This window comes from Lygodium microphyllum, chromosome 9, assembly GCF_053477565.2.
Source record: "Lygodium microphyllum isolate KBCC chromosome 9, Lygodium_microphyllum_v1.1.10, whole genome shotgun sequence".
Classification (NCBI taxonomy): domain Eukaryota; kingdom Viridiplantae; phylum Streptophyta; class Polypodiopsida; order Schizaeales; family Lygodiaceae; genus Lygodium; species Lygodium microphyllum.
The window spans coordinates 157,186,607-157,205,682 of NC_141143.1; the positions used below are offsets into that span (position 1 = coordinate 157,186,607).

The 19,076-nt window shown below is 40.1% G+C and overlaps 1 protein-coding gene across 9 annotated transcripts; it reads left to right on the forward strand.

The window, feature by feature from the left end:
* The first annotated feature begins 11,794 nt into the window (after nucleotides 1-11,794).
* LOC148031774 (uncharacterized) lies at nucleotides 11,795-18,738 on the forward strand. Of its 9 annotated transcripts, XM_087685813.1 has the most exons (14): nucleotides 11,795-12,011; nucleotides 12,101-12,189; nucleotides 12,410-12,493; nucleotides 12,668-12,747; nucleotides 12,877-12,943; nucleotides 13,028-13,096; nucleotides 13,239-13,346; nucleotides 13,480-13,542; nucleotides 13,646-13,720; nucleotides 13,883-14,426; nucleotides 14,572-15,278; nucleotides 15,421-15,679; nucleotides 15,934-16,044; nucleotides 18,564-18,738. In XM_087685813.1, the coding sequence occupies exons 1-12, from the start codon at nucleotides 11,915-11,917 to the stop codon at nucleotides 15,601-15,603; spliced, it is 2,166 nt and encodes a 721-aa protein (XP_087541939.1). In that variant the 5' UTR covers nucleotides 11,795-11,914; the 3' UTR covers nucleotides 15,604-15,679; nucleotides 15,934-16,044; nucleotides 18,564-18,738. The 9 variants fall into 9 exon arrangements, with proteins under 9 accessions (XP_087541939.1, XP_087541938.1, XP_087541940.1 ...); XM_087685812.1 differs by lacking the exon at nucleotides 18,564-18,738 and having other exon boundaries at nucleotides 15,934-18,261; XM_087685814.1 differs by lacking the exon at nucleotides 18,564-18,738 and having other exon boundaries at nucleotides 12,119-12,189; nucleotides 15,934-18,261.
* Nucleotides 18,739-19,076: the final 338 nt, after the last annotated feature.

The window sequence follows — 19,076 nt, forward strand, 5'->3', positions numbered from 1 at the left end:
TCTAAAGATATCTCATGCTGCATGTAAGAAAGATGTGGAGGTAAGACAATTATGCAATTCCAAAAAAATAGAAGAAATTATGGTATGGAGCATGTTAGCTTACTTGTAGATAAATGATGCACAAATCAAGTATGCATTACAATGCGATTGTTGCTAGAAGAATTGTCTTGTTACATATGGTTATCAAACATTGAAGGCACTCTAATAACCTTATTTTTCTTTGATGTATAGTCAGTAGGATGCTTTTCTTTCATCAATGTTGACACCATGGGTATGTGGAAAGTTTGAGTATTATTTTTATAGCATAGTGGTTTGCAGGATTGCATTTGAAATAGGCTTGAGCCTAGGCATTACTCATCTCGAAAGAGTCAAATCCAAAATGTCTAACTATAATGGATACATACTTGAGCCAAATGTTACTATTGGTCCTCTAGGTAAGGTTGCAGTTTCTTAGATGGAAATGTACTTTAAGGTGGCACAGCGTGAAGTTATGCCAACAATTGGGAGGTTACATCTTGCAGATAACTTTATTAGGACTGAAGTATATTCCATCTACGAGCAAGCTATGCTTCAAAATGTAGATAAGTTTGTTAGCTATCCACATTTCACCATATTGTGAAAGTTGTTCTTCAACAATTTATCAATCCAAAGGAAAGTTGGAATGGGAGTATATAGCATTTGTGAAAATTTAAAAGCTTAACGAAAGAATGCAAGAGATGATGAGGAGCTTGTGATGGCAAAGGAAGCACTACAAATTCATCAGGAAGACCAATAGAGAGAAAGAAGGCCATGCATCATAAGTCTAAGTGTTTTGACGTACCAGAAAGATATATTAGACTTGTCATTGATGGTAAGAACCAAAAGAACTCATGCTTACCTCATTTTTCTTGTCTTCCAAAGGATGTCAATGAAGAAACTCTTGTATAAATGCATTTAATGGGATGCCTTTGTACCATGGAAGAGTTTATCCTAGAGTATTCTTTACTTATCCAAATGTTCATAATGATCCTGACCTTTTTATCACAATTTTAAACATTGTACTCTCTAGTTGGTAGGGTGCTTTATCACTTGTTCTTTATTTGCAGTTGGATAACACACACTACAACAGAAACGAGGCATAGACGCGCATGTTAGACGGGCAAAGTCTATCATCGCGTCTGTATGTGCGTGTAAATGAGCGTGTAAATAGACGCGAATTTTATGTCTATATCTCCGCGCAAATAGACGCGAATATAGACGTGTTTTCAGACGCATCACTACAACAAGCAGCAGTTGTAGACGCACGCACAGACGCGCACTAAAATTTTAAAAAATTTTGAAAAATATAGACACAATTGCGCGTCTATATTTGCGTCTAATTTGCAGGTGAAATCGCATCTATGTACGCATGTATTTGCACATGTATATGCGCATGTATATGCGCATGTATTTGTACATGTATATGCGCATGTATAAGCGTGTGTATAAGCATGTGTATATGCGCATCTATAAGTGTGTTTAACTATGCATATATAAGCGTGTCTATAAGCAATTCCTGCTCTATATACACGCTTATAGATGCGCTTATAGACGCGCAATAAAATTTTAAAAAATTTTGAAAAATATTGCTTGTGTGTCATTATTTTCAAAGTAGTCCCGTCATGCATTTCTTTTGGGTTTTTTTGGCAGGCCCACGACACAAAGAGAGGAGAAAGGAAGAGGCAAAGAAGAAAGGGTAAAGAGAGGAGGAAGCAAGAGGCAAAGAGAAAGGAGAGGGAGGAGAAGGAGTTTGTAGCCCTGTCGCCGTCCATCACAACACCGATTCAAGGTGAGTCCTTCTTCTTGTCTCTCTCACTTACACACACACACACACTCTCTCTCTCTCTCTCTCTCTCTCTCTCTCTCTCTCTCTCTCTCTCTCTCTCTCTCTCTCCTCTCCCTCTCCCTCTCCCTCTCCCTCTCCCTCTCCCTCCCTCTCTCTCTCTTTCTCTCTCTATCTTTGCTTTGAGTTGTATTTTGCTACCTTCTTAGCTTTTGGTATGTTTGTTGCGATAAGGAGAACAGCCAAAGAGCAAGGAGATGGAGGAGAAGAAGGAGTTTGTAGTTGTGCCGCTGCCCATTACAACAAATATTCAAGGTGAGTCCTTCTCTTCTCTCTCTCTCTCTCTCTCTCTCTCTCTCTCTCTCTCTCTCTCTCTCTCTCTCTCTCTCTCTCTCTCTCTCTCTCTCTCTCTCTCTCTCTCTCTCTCTCTCTCTCTCTCTCTCTCTCTCTCTCTCTCTCTCTGTGTGGTTACTCTGAGTTGTATTTTGGTTCCTTCTTAGCTTTGGGTATGTTAGTTGTTGCTTGCTTTTCCTAGTTTTATTTTGTGCTTCACTGCTAATTCGCGTCTACAAGCGCGTCTGATATACAGAGTAGACGCTCTCGTAGACGCACAAGCGTTGAAGATCCATAAAACCTCCTAGGTTTTTTTGAGTTTTGTGGACCTGGCGCGTGTAAGAGCGTGTCTGATCCACAGAGTAGATGCGCCTGTAGACGCGCTCACATTAAACAACCACATCTCCTTTGAGATTTTTTTTAATACACTATTTTCCGCGTCTATAATCGCATCTATGTGCGCATGTATATGCGCGTGTATATGTGCGTGTATGTGCGCGTGTATATGCACGTGTATATCCGTGTGTGTATGCACATCTATAAGTGCGTCTATAGGAGCATCTATCTTCGGGTGTATATGCGCGTCTATATGCGCGTGTAGTTTTCACTATAAGCGCGCTTGTAGACGCGAAATTTTAGACGCATAGTAGACACGGTAATAAACGCACCCGATATTTTTAAACACAATTCAAATATTACGTCTACAAGTGCGTCTATGGAGCCTTTTTGTTGTAGTGATAGCAAGCCTAGAACAAAAATCATACAGTTTTGGGCTACCTCGATATGCTTGTACATATGGTGATATTTCAAAAAGTAAAAGTGAATTTTTTGATGATGGGTCATACACATGATCATATTCATCAAATGTTCAGTATATTTACCAAGGGACTATCTTGACATAATGCCTTTAGCTTACTTGAAATGATGTGTATCATACATGATGCTTATACACCAAAAGCAATTGTCATGCACCTAAGAGAAACATATGACTTCAAGCTTTTTGCATATGGCTCCAAGGAAAAAAATGTAAAATCTTTGCACAAGTTAAATGACCCAAGCTGCCAACATTCATTTCTAATAAAGAGGGAAAATGAAGGTGGTAGAGTACATCTATATAGAAAGAAAATCTCTTTCAATAAGAAGTGGTTGCCTTCAAGGGGACTTAAGTTCTTGAGATGTATCCTATAGATACTATAATGCTTGAAACAAAACAAAAACCCTTCGATTCCATCAAAGAAGGAAAAGAAATATGCAAGAAGAGACGAGAGATCGATCATACCAAATGTATACAAGAACGAAGGTAGTTAATTAGAAAAGCAAGAAAGTATGCAAACACATAGGATGTGACTCGATTGGGAAGACTTTTTCTAGGACCAAGAGAAAATACTTACAAAAATACAAAATGATCATTGGCATCTAACAAAACCTTTTGCATGGCCTAAAATTTTGAGTATTGCAAATCCTCTTGCAATGAGCAAATGTACAAATATCAGAGGAGATCCAAAAGATCTTACATCTTAAGGAGTGAGAAATATATATTGGTAGTAGAAGATCAAGAAAAACAATTAAGAAGCTGCAAGAAATATGGCAGGATGATATTAATGATATTAAGGCAGGCTCACTTATAGCAATACTTGTTATTGAAAGGATAATGAGATGGGTCATCCATTTTGGATAGTAAAAGTTTTGGAAGTTAAGAAGGTATTCTCCATACAAGTACATAGGTTCCAAATTAGAAAGCATAAGGATACACTTATAGGTAAATACACACTAGCCATAGACTCTACAAGAAATCCTACAACAAAAAGAAAATGAGTAAAGTGAAGCCGATGCACAAGCATATTGAAACTTGATGAGGTGGATATATTAGTATATGATTTTTTCCTTACAACAATTGGATATATCAAGAAGTTAACTATTGCAATTTTCGAAGACAAAGTTTGTGGTTTGTAGAAAGATCATGATCATGATCATGACAAGTCTAGGAAAATAAGATGTACAAGACGTAGAGCTAAAAATTTGGAAAATCAAAGTCTAAATTTAGATGAAAGTAATGCTCTTGTTGATAGTAGAGAAGAGGATAATCTAGTTGAAAAGGTGCATGGACAAAAGCTAGTGATACTAATGGTGCAACACAAGAGGCAGATGAAAAAGATTGAATCCCTTATAATAATGAAAATTATCCATTTTTTTTAACCTCTTCTTGTTGAAAAATCTATTATTTTTTAATTGGTATAAATTTAGTAACTATTTTAAAATCTCTCGAACATGTGTATATGGAATCTTAGTGACTAGTAAGTTTTATATGATGGATAAAATACGGGTGGAGCGATGCAAGTGTGACCAAGTTGTTCAAGTAAATTCTATGTGCGCTTCATTGATTTCTTTTCGGTACCATTATAAAAAATAATTGCACTTTTTCAAGGTGCTTTATGATGTCTTTTCAAGTTGCTGAAGTATCACATATTATCACTTAAAAATACCATGCGTGAGTCTCGTGATGATGTGTGACATGTTTTACAAAAGCTTGGCATGGACTACAATAGCATCCATACATGTGTCAACGATTGCGTGCTATTTCGAGTAGAGTATGCAACTATGGAGACATGTCCAAAGTGTGGTGCTCACAGGTATCGACAAGACTTGCAAGGGCAAACTATCCCTTAGAAATTTTTTAGACACTTTTCACTTATCCCCCGTATACGTCACATATTTCATATATCAAGCATGGCAAGCTTGACAACATGGCATGGGCAGAATAGACCCATAGATAGAGTCCAACGAATATCAGCAGATTCACACACATGAAGCCACATTGACTCTACCTTTCTAGGCTTTGCACGAGAGCCAAGGAATCTTCAGCTCGGTCTTTCTATGGATGGCATGAACCCATTCTGTCTCCGCTCAACTTTTTACAGTGTGTGGCCTATAGTCCTTGTTAACTACAACATCCCGTCATGGTTTCCTACGAAGAAAGAACACCTGATCCTTAGCTTGCTCATTCCTGGTTGCTACAAAGTCAAGAATATGGATATCTATCTTCGTCCATTAGTCGATGAGCTTAACATTTTATAAGCGGAGGGAATAGCCGTGAAAGATATGAGCAAGCGTGATGGTCAACGGTCCGCCAATATATGAGCCATTCTCATGTGGACCATGCATGACTTTTCAGGATTCGAGGAGTGCTCAGGTAAGTAGACTTCTATTCTCGTTGGTCATATCTATCATAGCTCATTCAAGTCTCTATTCACTAAATAGGGGTATTAAGACAGCTCGATTATCTCAAGTTATCATGCCTGTCCATTGTGTGGTTAGACTCCCGAAGGTCATAAACCATGAAGAATATGGTATATCAAGGACATGCCTCTTTTTTTTCGGAGGGTCATGAATTGAGGAAATGTTTTCTTGGACGACCTTTCGTACGAATGAACGCCCAAAGCTGGTACCAGTTGAAAATGGTCCACACGGAGTCACATCCAAATGGAATGTGACAGTTCTCAGTTTTCTACAAGTTGTCGTATTGGACCTACTTACAAATCAACCACTTGTTGGATCCCATGCATATTTTCAAGAATGTGGACAACATACTATGGGACCACATCACAAGAAAGAGAGATACTATAGGGGCACCAATGGATTTGAAGCTCGGGTAAGTTACTCATGAATATATGTGTGTATCATGTGGTTTCAAAATAATCTATTTTTAAAATACCATTTTTATATACTTTTTACATACAGAAGGGTGTAATATAAAGGGGTTATTTATAAATTGAATAGAAAAATGATATGTTTTATTCAAAAAAAATTCATAGATAAGTATATTTATAAATAGACCTTGAATGCCCATGATGTAAAGAATATACATATAGTAACTTCCCCAAGATTTGAAGGATATAAGCAAGATGGAGGCGCTTTGGCCACATTCGGCCACAGTTGACTATCAATGGTCACCTACAACTACCTCGTGCTCCTTGGGTTTTGTCCACTAAAGAAGAGTACATTGTAAAGCAAATTATCATATCTATCCGCACTCCAATGAGTATAATGCATTCTCTCAAATTCACTTTTTCTAAAGACCAACTATCAGGGCTAAAATCCCATGATTAGCATAAGATATGTCAAATTTGTACTACGAATGGATTGTAAGTGGCTTGTTTATTTTACTATTTGAAGTCTAGTCGGTGCTTGTAATGCTTCTTTATGTGTGGCACTTTGTACTATCAATTGCGATCAGAGGATGCCTCACTCCAAAAATATGTGGGGCGATTTATAGGTTATCAAATTTAGTGCAATGGATCTCACAGAAGGAGATCAAGACATCATCTATTGAATCCACAAGGCGGGGAGTAGTGGACACAGTTTGTCTCTTTGAGAAGTACCTGCCCACCAGGATGCTCACACTAAAAATCCACCTCCTGGTGCATCTTGTAGATGAAGTGGAGATTGTGGGTCATGTCCATACGTGATGGATGTTTTTCTTGGAGCGCTTCATGAAAACCGGAAAAGGCTTTGTGTGACAACAAGCTCGACCAGAAGGTAGCATGTCTAAAGGTTGGTTAGGGTCAGAGGCATTAGTGCATATTTCACAGTGGGCTACCAACAATGGATTCAGACAACAATATGCTATGGTCATTGAAGGATGATGATAGACTGGCCGAAGATGTGGTGGTTGAAAATGGGGTAGAAAAAAGTATGGATGCTGCAATGGAGAAGAAAGTGAATCGTTTTTGTATGGTATACCATGCATCCATAGCGACATGGCTCGCTAGGTACGAGCAAGCCAAGAAAGATCGAAAAGAAGCACGATCAGAATTTTGACGCAGTACGTGCCACCAACCGATTTGATATCTTGAGGGCATGGAGAAGATGCCGCGGTTTATGTCTATGCGATGGTTACATGGAGCTTTGATCGCAGCCTCTTGCAAAGGGGTGGAAGTCTTTACTAAGAGGAGTGAAAATTATCAAAGGGATATAGTCCAAAGGTGACCACATGTTTTATAAGCTTTCGTATCTAGATTTTATTTGTGATAGCTAATCTAACTGTTTCAATGTTCATACAAAATATACAGTGCAACGTAGTCGCCCGGGTGACATTTTCACATCGGAGCGCATTGACAAAATGTGCTCTACAACAGATTGTGGTGTCATGGCAAAGTTCGAGCAAGAGAGCTGACGATAAACCACAGATCCAAACATCGTTAGAGATGAGATAGAGTACTTTGAAAACTTGCAAAGTGTTATCTCAGTGGATTACCGTAGCTTCTCCATGATCATATTCGATGTGCAGTGGTTCAAAGTGATACTAGAAGGAGCTGGGGTAGCCATTCGACAAGATTCGTCTAGATTTCTAAAAATAGATTTCAAAAAAAGATAGACCGATCTACAAGACACGTTTGTCTTGTTGGCCCATTGTGAACATATGCATGAAGAACTTTTTTAAAAAAAATTATTATAACACAAATATATCACAAATATTGAATCTCTCTTGTATGTGATTTTAAACATGTAAATTTCTATCCAAACCCCCGATAACCTCGATAGTGGTATATTGTGCTTTCAGCTCCCCAAAGTGTGAGAGTGTATGATGAAAGCAATGTTTCCATTGTGGATGAGGATAGTATGCAGATAGAGGGATCGATATTGCTAGGGGGTGGAGGTCGAAGATGGCTTGGAGCATGTAGAGGAGATAGAATCGGGTAATGATGATGGAAAGATAGGAGGCCGAGATTTCTTTGAGAACGAGTTGGACTCATCCTTTTGTGGTGACCTATCTATCGACCTTCCAGTGTATGCGGAGTTATGTCAGGACATTGTTATGGGACCATAGGCTATATCATACTTACAGCATCTGTCTACTCAATTCTTTGATGGATCACTTATAAGGGTACTGTAGAATATGCATTTTAAGTAATATCATTTTTTTCAGAGTTATATTACCATGCTTTGCTTGAATCTTTATATTGATTATGCTAACATTACTTTTCTTTTGTCTATGCAGGTGACCTTTAACGATATTTAGAGAGCACGATGAGTCGAGGGATTAGTGATAAGGAGTTACAGAAGATATTCACGTGCCTGTCTACAGATCAGATGGCTCCATTCAAAGATGTGGCAAACTAGGAGCTGTCTTAGACACCATCAGGTCGTTCCGTTAGATCTACTTTAACACACTCTGTTGCTTCAGTTTACACTAGACAAGGTCGACGCTCCAGACTTCAGCGGATGGAGGAATTGGTTCTAGGGGATGCTGCAGAGATGTGGATGCGGTGAGCCTATGGTCGACTTAAGATACAGGTGCTACTCCTCGCTCTCGTGTAGGTTCGAGAGAGGGTGGCTCAAGTGTTGTGAAGGCACCGATACAATGTCTCCATCTCGTCGTTCTAGTGGAGTTGCATCACCTGTAGGATTTGTCATACCTATGGGGATGTCTACTCCAGTGAATCCAGCTTTTGCTCAGTTGTCTGCACATGTGGCACCCCTATGGGTGCTACTCCGAGAGATACCATCCCCATGAGTATACCAGATGTACAAGGATCTCCTGGTGGTTATATCCAAGAGTGCAGTCATAGGTGGGAGAAAACACATCTTAGACATACCCCAGAGGGGTTTGGATACCTTGTAGATGACAAGACAGGAGCCATGATCATGAATGATGAGGGAAGGAGGGTGATGTCTCATACGAGAGAGAGTTGTGCCAACAAGTTTTTCGACATAACATCCTGGACCATTGGAAAAACATACCCGAGGGGAGTAAGGACTAGAGGAAGCTACAGATTCTCCAGGACGTTGGAGATAGCAGTGCGAGGCAGCGAGGGTACAACTGGAGGTAGGGTGGTCCATCATCATGGGAGTGGCGGCCATAGACTTATCTAGAGGACTTTGTAAGTTTTTCTTTTGTTCTTCTCGCTTTCTTTTTTGCAATATTGCTTGTATTGACAATCGTGTTTCTAATAGTTGTATTTTATTTTCTCACTACAACAGAAACGAGGCATAGACGCGCATCTTAGACGCGCAAAGTCGAGTGCATCTATCATCGTGTCTGTATGTGCGTGTAAAAGAGCGTGTAAATAGACGCGAATTTTACGTCTATATATCCGCGCAAATAGACACGAATATCGACGTGTCACTACAACAAGTAGCAGTTATAGACGCGCGCACAGACGCACACTAAAATTTTTAAAAAAATTTAAAAAATATAGACGCGATTGCGCGTCTATATTTGCGTCTAATTTGTAGGTGAAATCACATCTATGTGCGCATGTATAAGCACGTGTATATGTGTATCTATAACTGCGTTTAACTGTGCATATATAAGCACGTCTATAAGCAATTCCTGCTCTATATACACACGCTTATAGACGCGCTTATAGACGCGCACACAGACGTGCACTTAAATTTTAAAAATTTTGAAAAAATATTGCTTGTGTGTCATTCTTTTCAAAGTAGTCCCGTCGTGCGTTTCTTTTGGGTTTTTTTGACAGGCACACGACACAAAGAGAGGAGAAAGGAAGAGGCAAAGAAGAAATTGTAAAGAGAGGAGGAAGCAAGAGGCAAAGAGAAAGGAGAGGGAGGAGAAGGAGTTTGTAGCCATGTCGTCGCCCATCACAACACCGATTCAAGGTGAGTCCTTCTTGTCTCTCTCACTCACTCACACACACTCTCTCTCTCTCCCTCTCCCTCCCTCCCTCTCTCTCTCTTTCTCTCTCTATCTTTTCTTTGAGTTGTATTTTGCTACCTTCTTAGCTTTTGGTATGTTTGTTGCGACAAGGAGAATAGCCAAAGAGCAAGGAGATGGAGGAGAAGAAGGAGTTTGTAGTTGTGCCGCTGCCCATCACAATAAATATTCAAGCTGGTGAGTCATTCTTCTCTTCTCTCTCTCTCTCTCTCTCTCTCTCTCTCTCTCTCTCTCTCTCTCTCTCTCTCTCTCTCTCTCTGGTTACTCTGATTTGTATTTTGGTTCCTTCTTAGCTTTGGGTATATTAGTTGTTGCTTGCTTTTCCTAGTTTTATTTTATGCTTCACTGCTAATTCGCGTCTACAAGCGCGTCTGATATACAGAGTAGACGCTCTCGTAGACGCGCAAGCGTTGAAGATCCATAACACCTCCTAGGTTTTTTTGAGTTTTGTGGACCTGGCGCGTGTAAGAGCGCGTCTGATCCACAGAGTAGACGCGCCTGTAGATGCGCTCGTATTAAACAACCACATCTCCTTTGAGGTTTTTTTTTCATACACTGTTTTCCGCGTCTACAATCGCATCTATGTGCGCATGTATATGCACGTGTATATACGCGTGTATATGTGCATGTATATGAGCATGTATTTGCGCGTATATATGTGCGTGTATATGCGCATCTATAAGTGCGTCTATAGGAGCATCTATCTTTGGGTGTATATGCGCGTCTATATGTGCATGTAGTTTTCACTATAAGCGCGCTTGTAGACGCAAAATTTTAGACGCGCTAGTAGACGCGGTAATAAACGCGCCCGACATTTTTAAACACAATTCAAATATTGCACCTACAAGCGCATCTATGGAGCATTTTTGTTGTAGTGTCTTTGCACCACTCCATTACAAATCGTGATCACACCGGCTTAGAGACTTGATATGCAGAGAGACACGGTCTCACTGCATTGATCGATAGACTGTATGCATACAACGGCCCAATAAGTCACTCATCTTTCTTGTCCGTAGTTACTATTTTTATTAAAATGTATTTTATATGGTGGATTGATGTGTAGTTTTTTTTTTTTTTTTGCAAACTTTGTTCGATGCTCCTTTGTGTCGAGACGAGCTTTCAGATGGCGAGGATCTATAGCTTGCGCTTGGATTCGTTTGAAGCGCACATTCTCTTCCTTTTTGGTACTATGATTTATACATGCATCTTCTATATACTATGTTATTATCATCCTTTTTGTATCTTTTCATGATTCTATGAGTTTTCGTCAACGATCTTGTATTTATTCTATGTATGATTAGTCTTGTGGGTTCAAGTATATTTTGCACTCATTTTGATGACCATTGCACACTTAACATGTAATCCATTTGTAGAATATAAATACAACATATAGTGCTAGCTACCCTATCACAATTATTTTTTTCTCTATAACCATCGCTATTAGCATTGCAATTTTACTGCATCCATCGCTATTAGCGTCACAAACCATCCGCTATTAGGTTCGGTATTTATGTCGGTTTTGCGATGCACATACTAATGCAAATACGATTGCTAATAGCAACGGTTTCATGAAGACGTTAATATCGACGTGTTTAGTGACGACGGGGTAATTTTTTTAATGAACATTTTCGTCGTTTTGAGCGTCAATATATTGCTATGGACCTTCCACAACGACGACAAACTCAATGGAGATGACCACTACTACCGTGCTTATGAATGGTGAGGTGAAGAGAGTTATGGCATGCATGTGCGACTTGTGTGAGTACGTTTCCCACCACAACATATTGGATAAATAGAAGAGCATGCATGCATGAGAAGTTTCTCATACCTCCTGCCATTGATCGTTTTAATATGATCGTTGATGAGAAGAGTACTTCAGTTTGAAGTCATGGCGACGAACGTGAGATTTGTCTTGAAGACCTAGTTGGTCTCACCGTATTATATAAGCCTTCTTAGTACGTCATGAATGAATGACGTGAGTTCTTCAAAAGGTCGTGATGGTTCGGTATTTCAGAGCAGTGCCCAGGTCGATATTCGAAAATGTGGGTGACGATCACCAGTGCACGTGCCACCCACGATCATACTGCTAGATTAACGATCAATCCATGAGTTGGACCGCTTATTATTTCTGCACAGTTTCTGTGCCGATCGATCCTTTGCTGCACCCATTATTTGCGCCACACGCCCGCGCCGTAATTCGACGTAAGAGTTCGTTAATATGGCCAGTAGTAGTAGTAGTCATCGATCTTCAGTTAGGCTTTCATATGCCCATCTTTTCTCGTTTCAAGTAGCCTACAGCAATCATGCAGACAGCAGAGGCTACGCCAATCAGGGTGGATTTGGCTTGATCGGACTGGCCACCAGCCTGGCAGGCAGAAAGGCGAGTAAGCCCGTTATTTCATGTACTTAAAAAATACATTGGCCATGCCCCCAACTGCACTTAGCTAGAAGCTCGCAATGTTATCATAATTCACAATGTGGGAATTTCTCCAGAACTTCTTGTGACATATGATGTTTTATGGGCTTCGCTTAGTTCGTAGAAGACACTAATTCTAAAAGCATATACATGACTGCATCCTATTATTATCATGATTGGACAGAAGGGCGAATGGAAACGAGCGATCCTAGAGTTTGACTTTGTGATGGAAACGATGTTTCTTCAAGATAAGGACCGGATTGTTACTGTGAGATCATGCGCCTCAATAAAACCTGCATGTGCAATGTGTTGCCCTTATACTAGCTCGATCATCGGTTCAGATACATCATGAATCAATATGCCAACTGACATTCTCGACTGATTTCATGTACCGGCGCCGCGGCGCTTGCTGCAAATGTAATCATACGCTGATTCCTTCCAGTCAGCAACCTTCCCAACCTACAGAAGGACTGTGAGTGGAGGTGAGAATGAGGACGACACGCTACTTTCTGTTAGATTCGAGTAAGTAAAAAAGCGGGCGGCAGCAGCTGGATTTACAACGTCGGCGTACTAGGCTGAATACACTAGGATCATCCAAGCTCAGAGAGACTTATCAGATATTCTTTTCATGCATGTTCAATGAATGACAAGGGCGGAGCAGTGGGAGATTTTGGCACAAAACGCGGAGGAGAAGAACACCATCTTGCATCTTCTAGAGGTATAATGCCTTTCAAGCAGCTGTTGCAGCATCATTATATATATGCCTAGCCTACAATTAAGCACCCGTCTCTTCTTTCATCAGTGTATCGGGAACAACTTGTCCGCGGACAAGACCGCCGAACTAGGCAAGCAAAAAGGGCTCATTGGTGTTGTAAGTATTATTTGATTGTTTTGGAAGAAAGAATTTGTTGCTCTCATGCGGAAAAGAAACGACCATTGACGCAGACGAAACAAATAATTAGTAGCCTGTCTACCAACTTACAATATACAATTCGGAGGATGTGCATGAGCAGGATAAACGCATCATGAAGCACGGAGTCCTCCTTCGTAAAGCTAAGACAGCCTACAAGAAGGACGAACGGTATATCGTTGTGGTTCCAGGGAAGCTTCTGCTGTTCATGGTAAATATCATAAGTTCAATCCTCACACACAGACATATGTATACATGATGACAAGTTTGGTCCTGTCGTATTATCACGAGTATCCAAATGCTCATTATTGCACTTTGGATCTGAACGCATGGATGGGTTCTAGACTCCAAATATAGTCGGGAAGCACGTTCGATACGTGACCACTCTAGTCAATGCCCGTGTCCAGGTATTTCCTGAGTCAGTTAGTAACAGACGTTTGTGAATATTTCAAGCAGTGAATAGTAGAAGGTTTGGCTTCATTGGAACGATTATGAATCTATGATAAACAGCTAAGCAGGAGCCAGCTGGTGCTCGAAATTATGGTTCCAAATACCAAGGATCTGGCCTTCAGCGCTGCCTCCATGGTAATCAGGAATAAGCATATCCCTTATTAACGTACGCCTCTAGTTAATTTAGCTGGCCACACGCCACAATCGACTCTGTATAATGCAGTAACATGGCCGCGAGAATATAACTCTTGGAGGATTTTGCAATATGGCTGCATGATACGATATGACCTGAATCAGGAAGGATTGTCATCGTGGGTCAAAACGATTGAAGCATCGGCCAATGGAGAGACGAAGTCGTATCACAGCTCTGGCGACAGCTCGGATTCCGGCGGCAGCAGAAGCAGCAACGATGCGGCTAATTACTCGTCGCCGAGAGGTCGACGGCGAGGCCATCGTCATCATCGTCGTCGACAGGTATCGGGCGAAGGAGTCAGTAATTACATTGAGCCAGACCCTAATTACATGATACAGCAGCAGCAGCAGAAGTTCAGGACTCGGCCTAATCCTCATAACGACAATAATTACATGAGATACGCACACGACGATGATTGGCCGCCAACGTCCATGCAACGAGCTGCAGGGCCACCGATGATGCAGCTAGCTGCAGGCCCAGTATTGCCTCCTGCAGCAGCAACATCAGGTCCATCGAAATCCCCTCCGGCCAATGTTAATGCCATGTACAACAATTATCCTAATATGCAGTTTTACGACGACCAGCAACATCGTCCTCCTTATATCGTGTCCGAACCCGACAGCTGTATCGATGATACCAACACACAAGGTCCAATTCTTTTATGTATCATGTTAGTACGTTGTGTATTCTCTCCCAGACTCTTGTGTGAAAAATGGATGAAGCAGCATTGCGAATACCTAGTAATATCCTGTACCACTTGACAACTGACCAAGAACGCACGTTTGCTCTGCAGGTGGCGTTGATAAGAACGAGACTGCTGGTGACAATATTGAAGCAGGTGCTGATCAATGGGCGACGCAAAAGACGAATTGTAAGAACGTGCAAACAAGAAGAAGATCGGTCCCTCTCCAATGCTTGGACAGTGCGCTGGAAGAGATGACGTTCTCGATTGGGAATATCGGGATCGCCGCCAGCGGCGCCGCTCCAGCTTCACGGCCTCCTGGCGCAGCAGTAGTTATGCAGATCGTGCCAACAGATAACACTGGCCAGCAGCTCAATCTCATGTCCAGTTCCAGCCAGCCTTCCACTAATTATACGCAGTCCCCAGCCAATGTTATAATTGATAGTATAAAATATAAGGGCAACACTATGAAAGCCTCTCCTCCGAATCTGATCCGGGCCGATACGTCAAAGGCCCTCGGTACAGCTATTAGGGATCTCTCGGCGCCCAGCTCGCTGCCTCATCAATCCAAGCCATCGTCGTCTTCGGGTGGTGGGAAAAAGCCTCCTAATTTGACCAGGGCTGATACCAAAGCTTATGGAGCTATTATGCAAAATCGAATACAGCTTCCGGCACTCCCTGGTCATAACGAATATGCAGTAGCTGCAGCTGGGGATGAGGATGATCGATACTATAATACTAGCATGAATCCGTCGACTAGCCCCAATATAGTATCTGACCCTGGCAATAGTACTTATGCAGCTACTACGTCGAACCAGGTAGAATTCTATTTCGTTTGCCGCCGCATAATATTCTTACGGAGTGTAATTGCGATTAGAGTAGAGTTAATAACGTATTTACATAATTCACTTAGGTGGGGAGTAAATTATTGTTGCACTGACCTTGGCAAAAATACAACAGACGTGGCAGATGACATACGTCACTGGTCGCCAAGAATCAAACGAGTTACAAGTCGCTGGTCGACGTTTTCAGCAGGCAAATTACATGCAACAGCAAGAAGCTACATATGATCAAAACGATGATGAGCTACAGGGTATGCATGAGCAACCAGCTCCTGCACGTACTCAGCAATGGGCGCGGTAGTGCAGCTGGCACCGCAGGAATCACACCTGATACCTAATAAAACGTACATTCATCCAGCCAGCATTTTGGAACGCAGGTAACTAGTAGCCTAGCTTGCTGCAAATGTCTGATATTTTCTCTTCTTCTCGAAGATGTACGCCCTCGCATGACAGTCTTCTTGATTTTTGACGTCACTTAGGAATACTCTTTTCTCTTTTCATACATGTCGTTTGCCGAGTTTACTTGGTGTATTACAACGCTAAGATTTTTGACACGAGGTGCGCAGTCCATTTTACAGAAGCTGAAACAATCGATTTCCCAGCACCAACTGCATTGTTTTCTCTATTGCAGCTAGCCCATCCGGCGAAAAAACAGTCGATTGGCGCTATGGAATTTAGAGAACTCGAGATTGTCGACGACTGCCAATTACAAGGATGTCACTAATGATCTTACAACAAGCTGGTAAGGGTCTTAATGTTGTATATTCTAGTTGCAGGCTCAAGCAAACTTTTACCTTTCGGTTGTTCAACACCATTGTGCATGCATGTTATTTTCCATAGTTTGGTAGCTCACTAGGTCTACTACTTACAATGCTGGCGAGCCATTTCGAAGGAACTTAACGTTGATTAGCATAACACACCAAGTTTTCATCGTCTTTGAAAACCTTCCAAGTTTATGTGTTACGAGGGAAAGAAGAGTGCCACATAAATTATTAATTCGAATTGCACATTAACAAACAAAGGGATGCTAATGTTTATGACTAATTTGTAGATTTGATTTCGTCACAAGGACTACGATACATGTGATTATATAGCTTCCTTGTATCAGCCCTTTGACCTTCTTGTAATATGTTTTTAACTTCCCCGCAATATTGTAATAAATTTTTTTATTTCCTCATAGTATTGCCTGTTAGAAACATGTAATGTGAGACTTTAAGCTAAAATCATGCATTCAAAAGTTGGTTTTTACGATCTCACATTGTTGACCTCTTGGATTAACAAGGGTCATCGATATATGCATCATAAAAGAAATGTAAACTATTATAATCACCAAAACAAAACCACCATATCTACATGATTTTACATATCGTTGCCAAAGCAACTGAGTAGTTCATCAAACACAACAAGCCTAGCTAACATTCAAACTAATGGTGTGTGTTGAGTATTTAATCACAAGCAATAATTTGTTTGTCATTTTAACTTTAAGCCTTGTAGTGCCTTAATATTTCTTAGAAATTAATACCGTATTCTTAAAATTTGTGATTTGAGGTAGGTTAATGACTGGCTTTTTGGCACATATAGCTCTTGCTTAGCCATTGATCATTGCTTATCTGCTCTATTCTCAATTGCACACCAACCTTCATCATCTTCTTCTTTAGTTCTTATAGAGAGTTGTTAGCTCAAGCCACCACTCCTAAGATTTCTTTTACTCCTCATCGATCTCCGACTCATATTTTTTAAGCTTAGGACATTCTCTTAAATACTTGCCCCATACATTGCAATGGGTTTTGACTCCCACAAATTTGCTTTGCTAACTTGTTTCGATAGTAATGTGTGTGGATACACTTAGGACTATTGACAAACTTTTTCCCCTCTTGCAGAGGTTTTTTCCCCCCGATCTTGTCTATATGCATGTTCACTTTTAGGGTATACTTAGTCTTGTAAATACTCTCTATTGATACTTCTTAGTATACTTTTTGTGCTCTCATAAGTTTCTCCCTCTCCAAGCTGCACACTTGCTTTCCTGCAACCCTAAATCCAAAAATTGGCATAAGAATGAACTTCAACCTCTTGGGCAGAGTTGTCAACACCCTTCACCCGATTTCCTAAAATCGAAACAAGATTTGACTGCCATTTAGAAGTTGATAAATACTACAAGAGAGCTCTATGGGTACGGTGTGATTCGGATTCATTTCAACCTCTATTTGCACTTTATTAGTAATATTGCATATGCTATTTTGTCATTTTGTGTAGAATGTTAGATATTTGTTAATTCTATACGGTAAGAGCCCTTACAATCTCCTTTATATTGTGCTATATAGCACATATTGATTTTGTGCATATTTTTTCCTATACATGAAAGTTTTGCATCAAGTATAGTTAATAGCCCATGGTTGGCAACAATCATACATTCCATATGCTGGCTGTTGAGGATAAGTTGGATGAAACCAACTATCCATTGTGGGTTTATATCATGTATCATGTATTGAAAGGGGCTTTGGAACATTGTGTATCGAATCGAAAGACATCTTGGTGGTATTCTAAAAGCTACAAGAACAACATAAGTAACAAAAGGAGGTGTTGTTGAGGATGTTATAGGTTCTAGTTTGTTCTAATTGATGCTAGAGTACCACCATCACCTACTCTTAAGTAAATTCATCGAGATGATAGAGATGCAGTGGCTCATACTTTGATTGCATTGGTTGCTAAATATACCATGATCCCACATATTCATTCATGTAAGACAACTAAGGATACATAAGATAGTCTTGGATGTTTGTATCGAGGAAGAAATAAGACATGTGTTACTTATCTACATAAGTAGTTAGAGAGTGAACGTATGGATGAAGGTGACTCCATGGATCTGTAAGATCAAAGACCTTAAAGAGCAGTTGATTGCTACATATAAGATTTTGCGAGACAATTCACTTGTGCAAACTATTCGCAATAGTATTCCTAATTCTTGTCCAAGTTTTGCATCTACTATTTGTGTGATGATGAAAAGCAATCTGAATGCTTTGTCATTTGGTGAATTCATTTTTATTTTACGACAAGAAGAAAATTCTAGGCAAAATAGGTTCATCATGTGTGTTGCAAACCAAGCTTTTGTGGCTAGTTAGAAAGATAAAGAAAACCTTGATTTTCTATTAGCAAGTAGAGATATGCAAATATTGTCTACTTAAACGAAGAAGATTGATAAGGTGCTTGGACAAAGAAGATTGATAATGATAAGAAGAAAAGAGAGTGTTGAATGTTTTGCAGGTATTGTAAGGGAAAAATATCATATCATTAAGGATTGTCTTGAATTGGCTACAAAATAGACTAAGAAGAAATAGCTACTATGGATGTTTGAAGATGCCTCTCCTTCTAAGTTAAAATTTGCAAATTTTGTGTAGAATATAAAAAGGATATTTAGTGTACAATGAAGTTATGACCCTTCTTTACATGATTCTTGCACGTCTATTATGGAATTAGATATATGGTAATTTGACAATGGTAGCACAAAGCATATTATTTATGTACATAATCTATTAGCTTCTTTTGAGCCCATTCCTAAGGGCAGTACTGTGACATGTACCAATAACCCCTCTTATCCTATAAAAGGAGTTAGGAAAATTATACTAACTATTATTAATCATAGTATTTTCATACTTATGGATGCTTTGTATGTACTTAAGATTAAAAAGGATTTGTTGTTAGTTTTTGCACTCACCAATTAGATTGGCTTGATAATGAAGTTTGTGGATGAAAGATACACAATTCATGATCTCTCTT

Bases quoted from the DNA above. Each gene is read 5' to 3' on its own strand.
- LOC148031774 (XM_087685813.1), top strand. From the start codon at position 11,915: ATGAGTTGGACCGCTTATTATTTCTGCACAGTTTCTGTGCCGATCGAT. The intron at 12,190-12,409 runs GCGAGTAAGCCC...ATGATTGGACAG, and splicing joins CCAGCCTGGCAGGCAGAAAG to AAGGGCGAATGGAAACGAGC. The intron at 14,427-14,571 runs GTCCAATTCTTT...TTTGCTCTGCAG, and splicing joins CGATGATACCAACACACAAG to GTGGCGTTGATAAGAACGAG.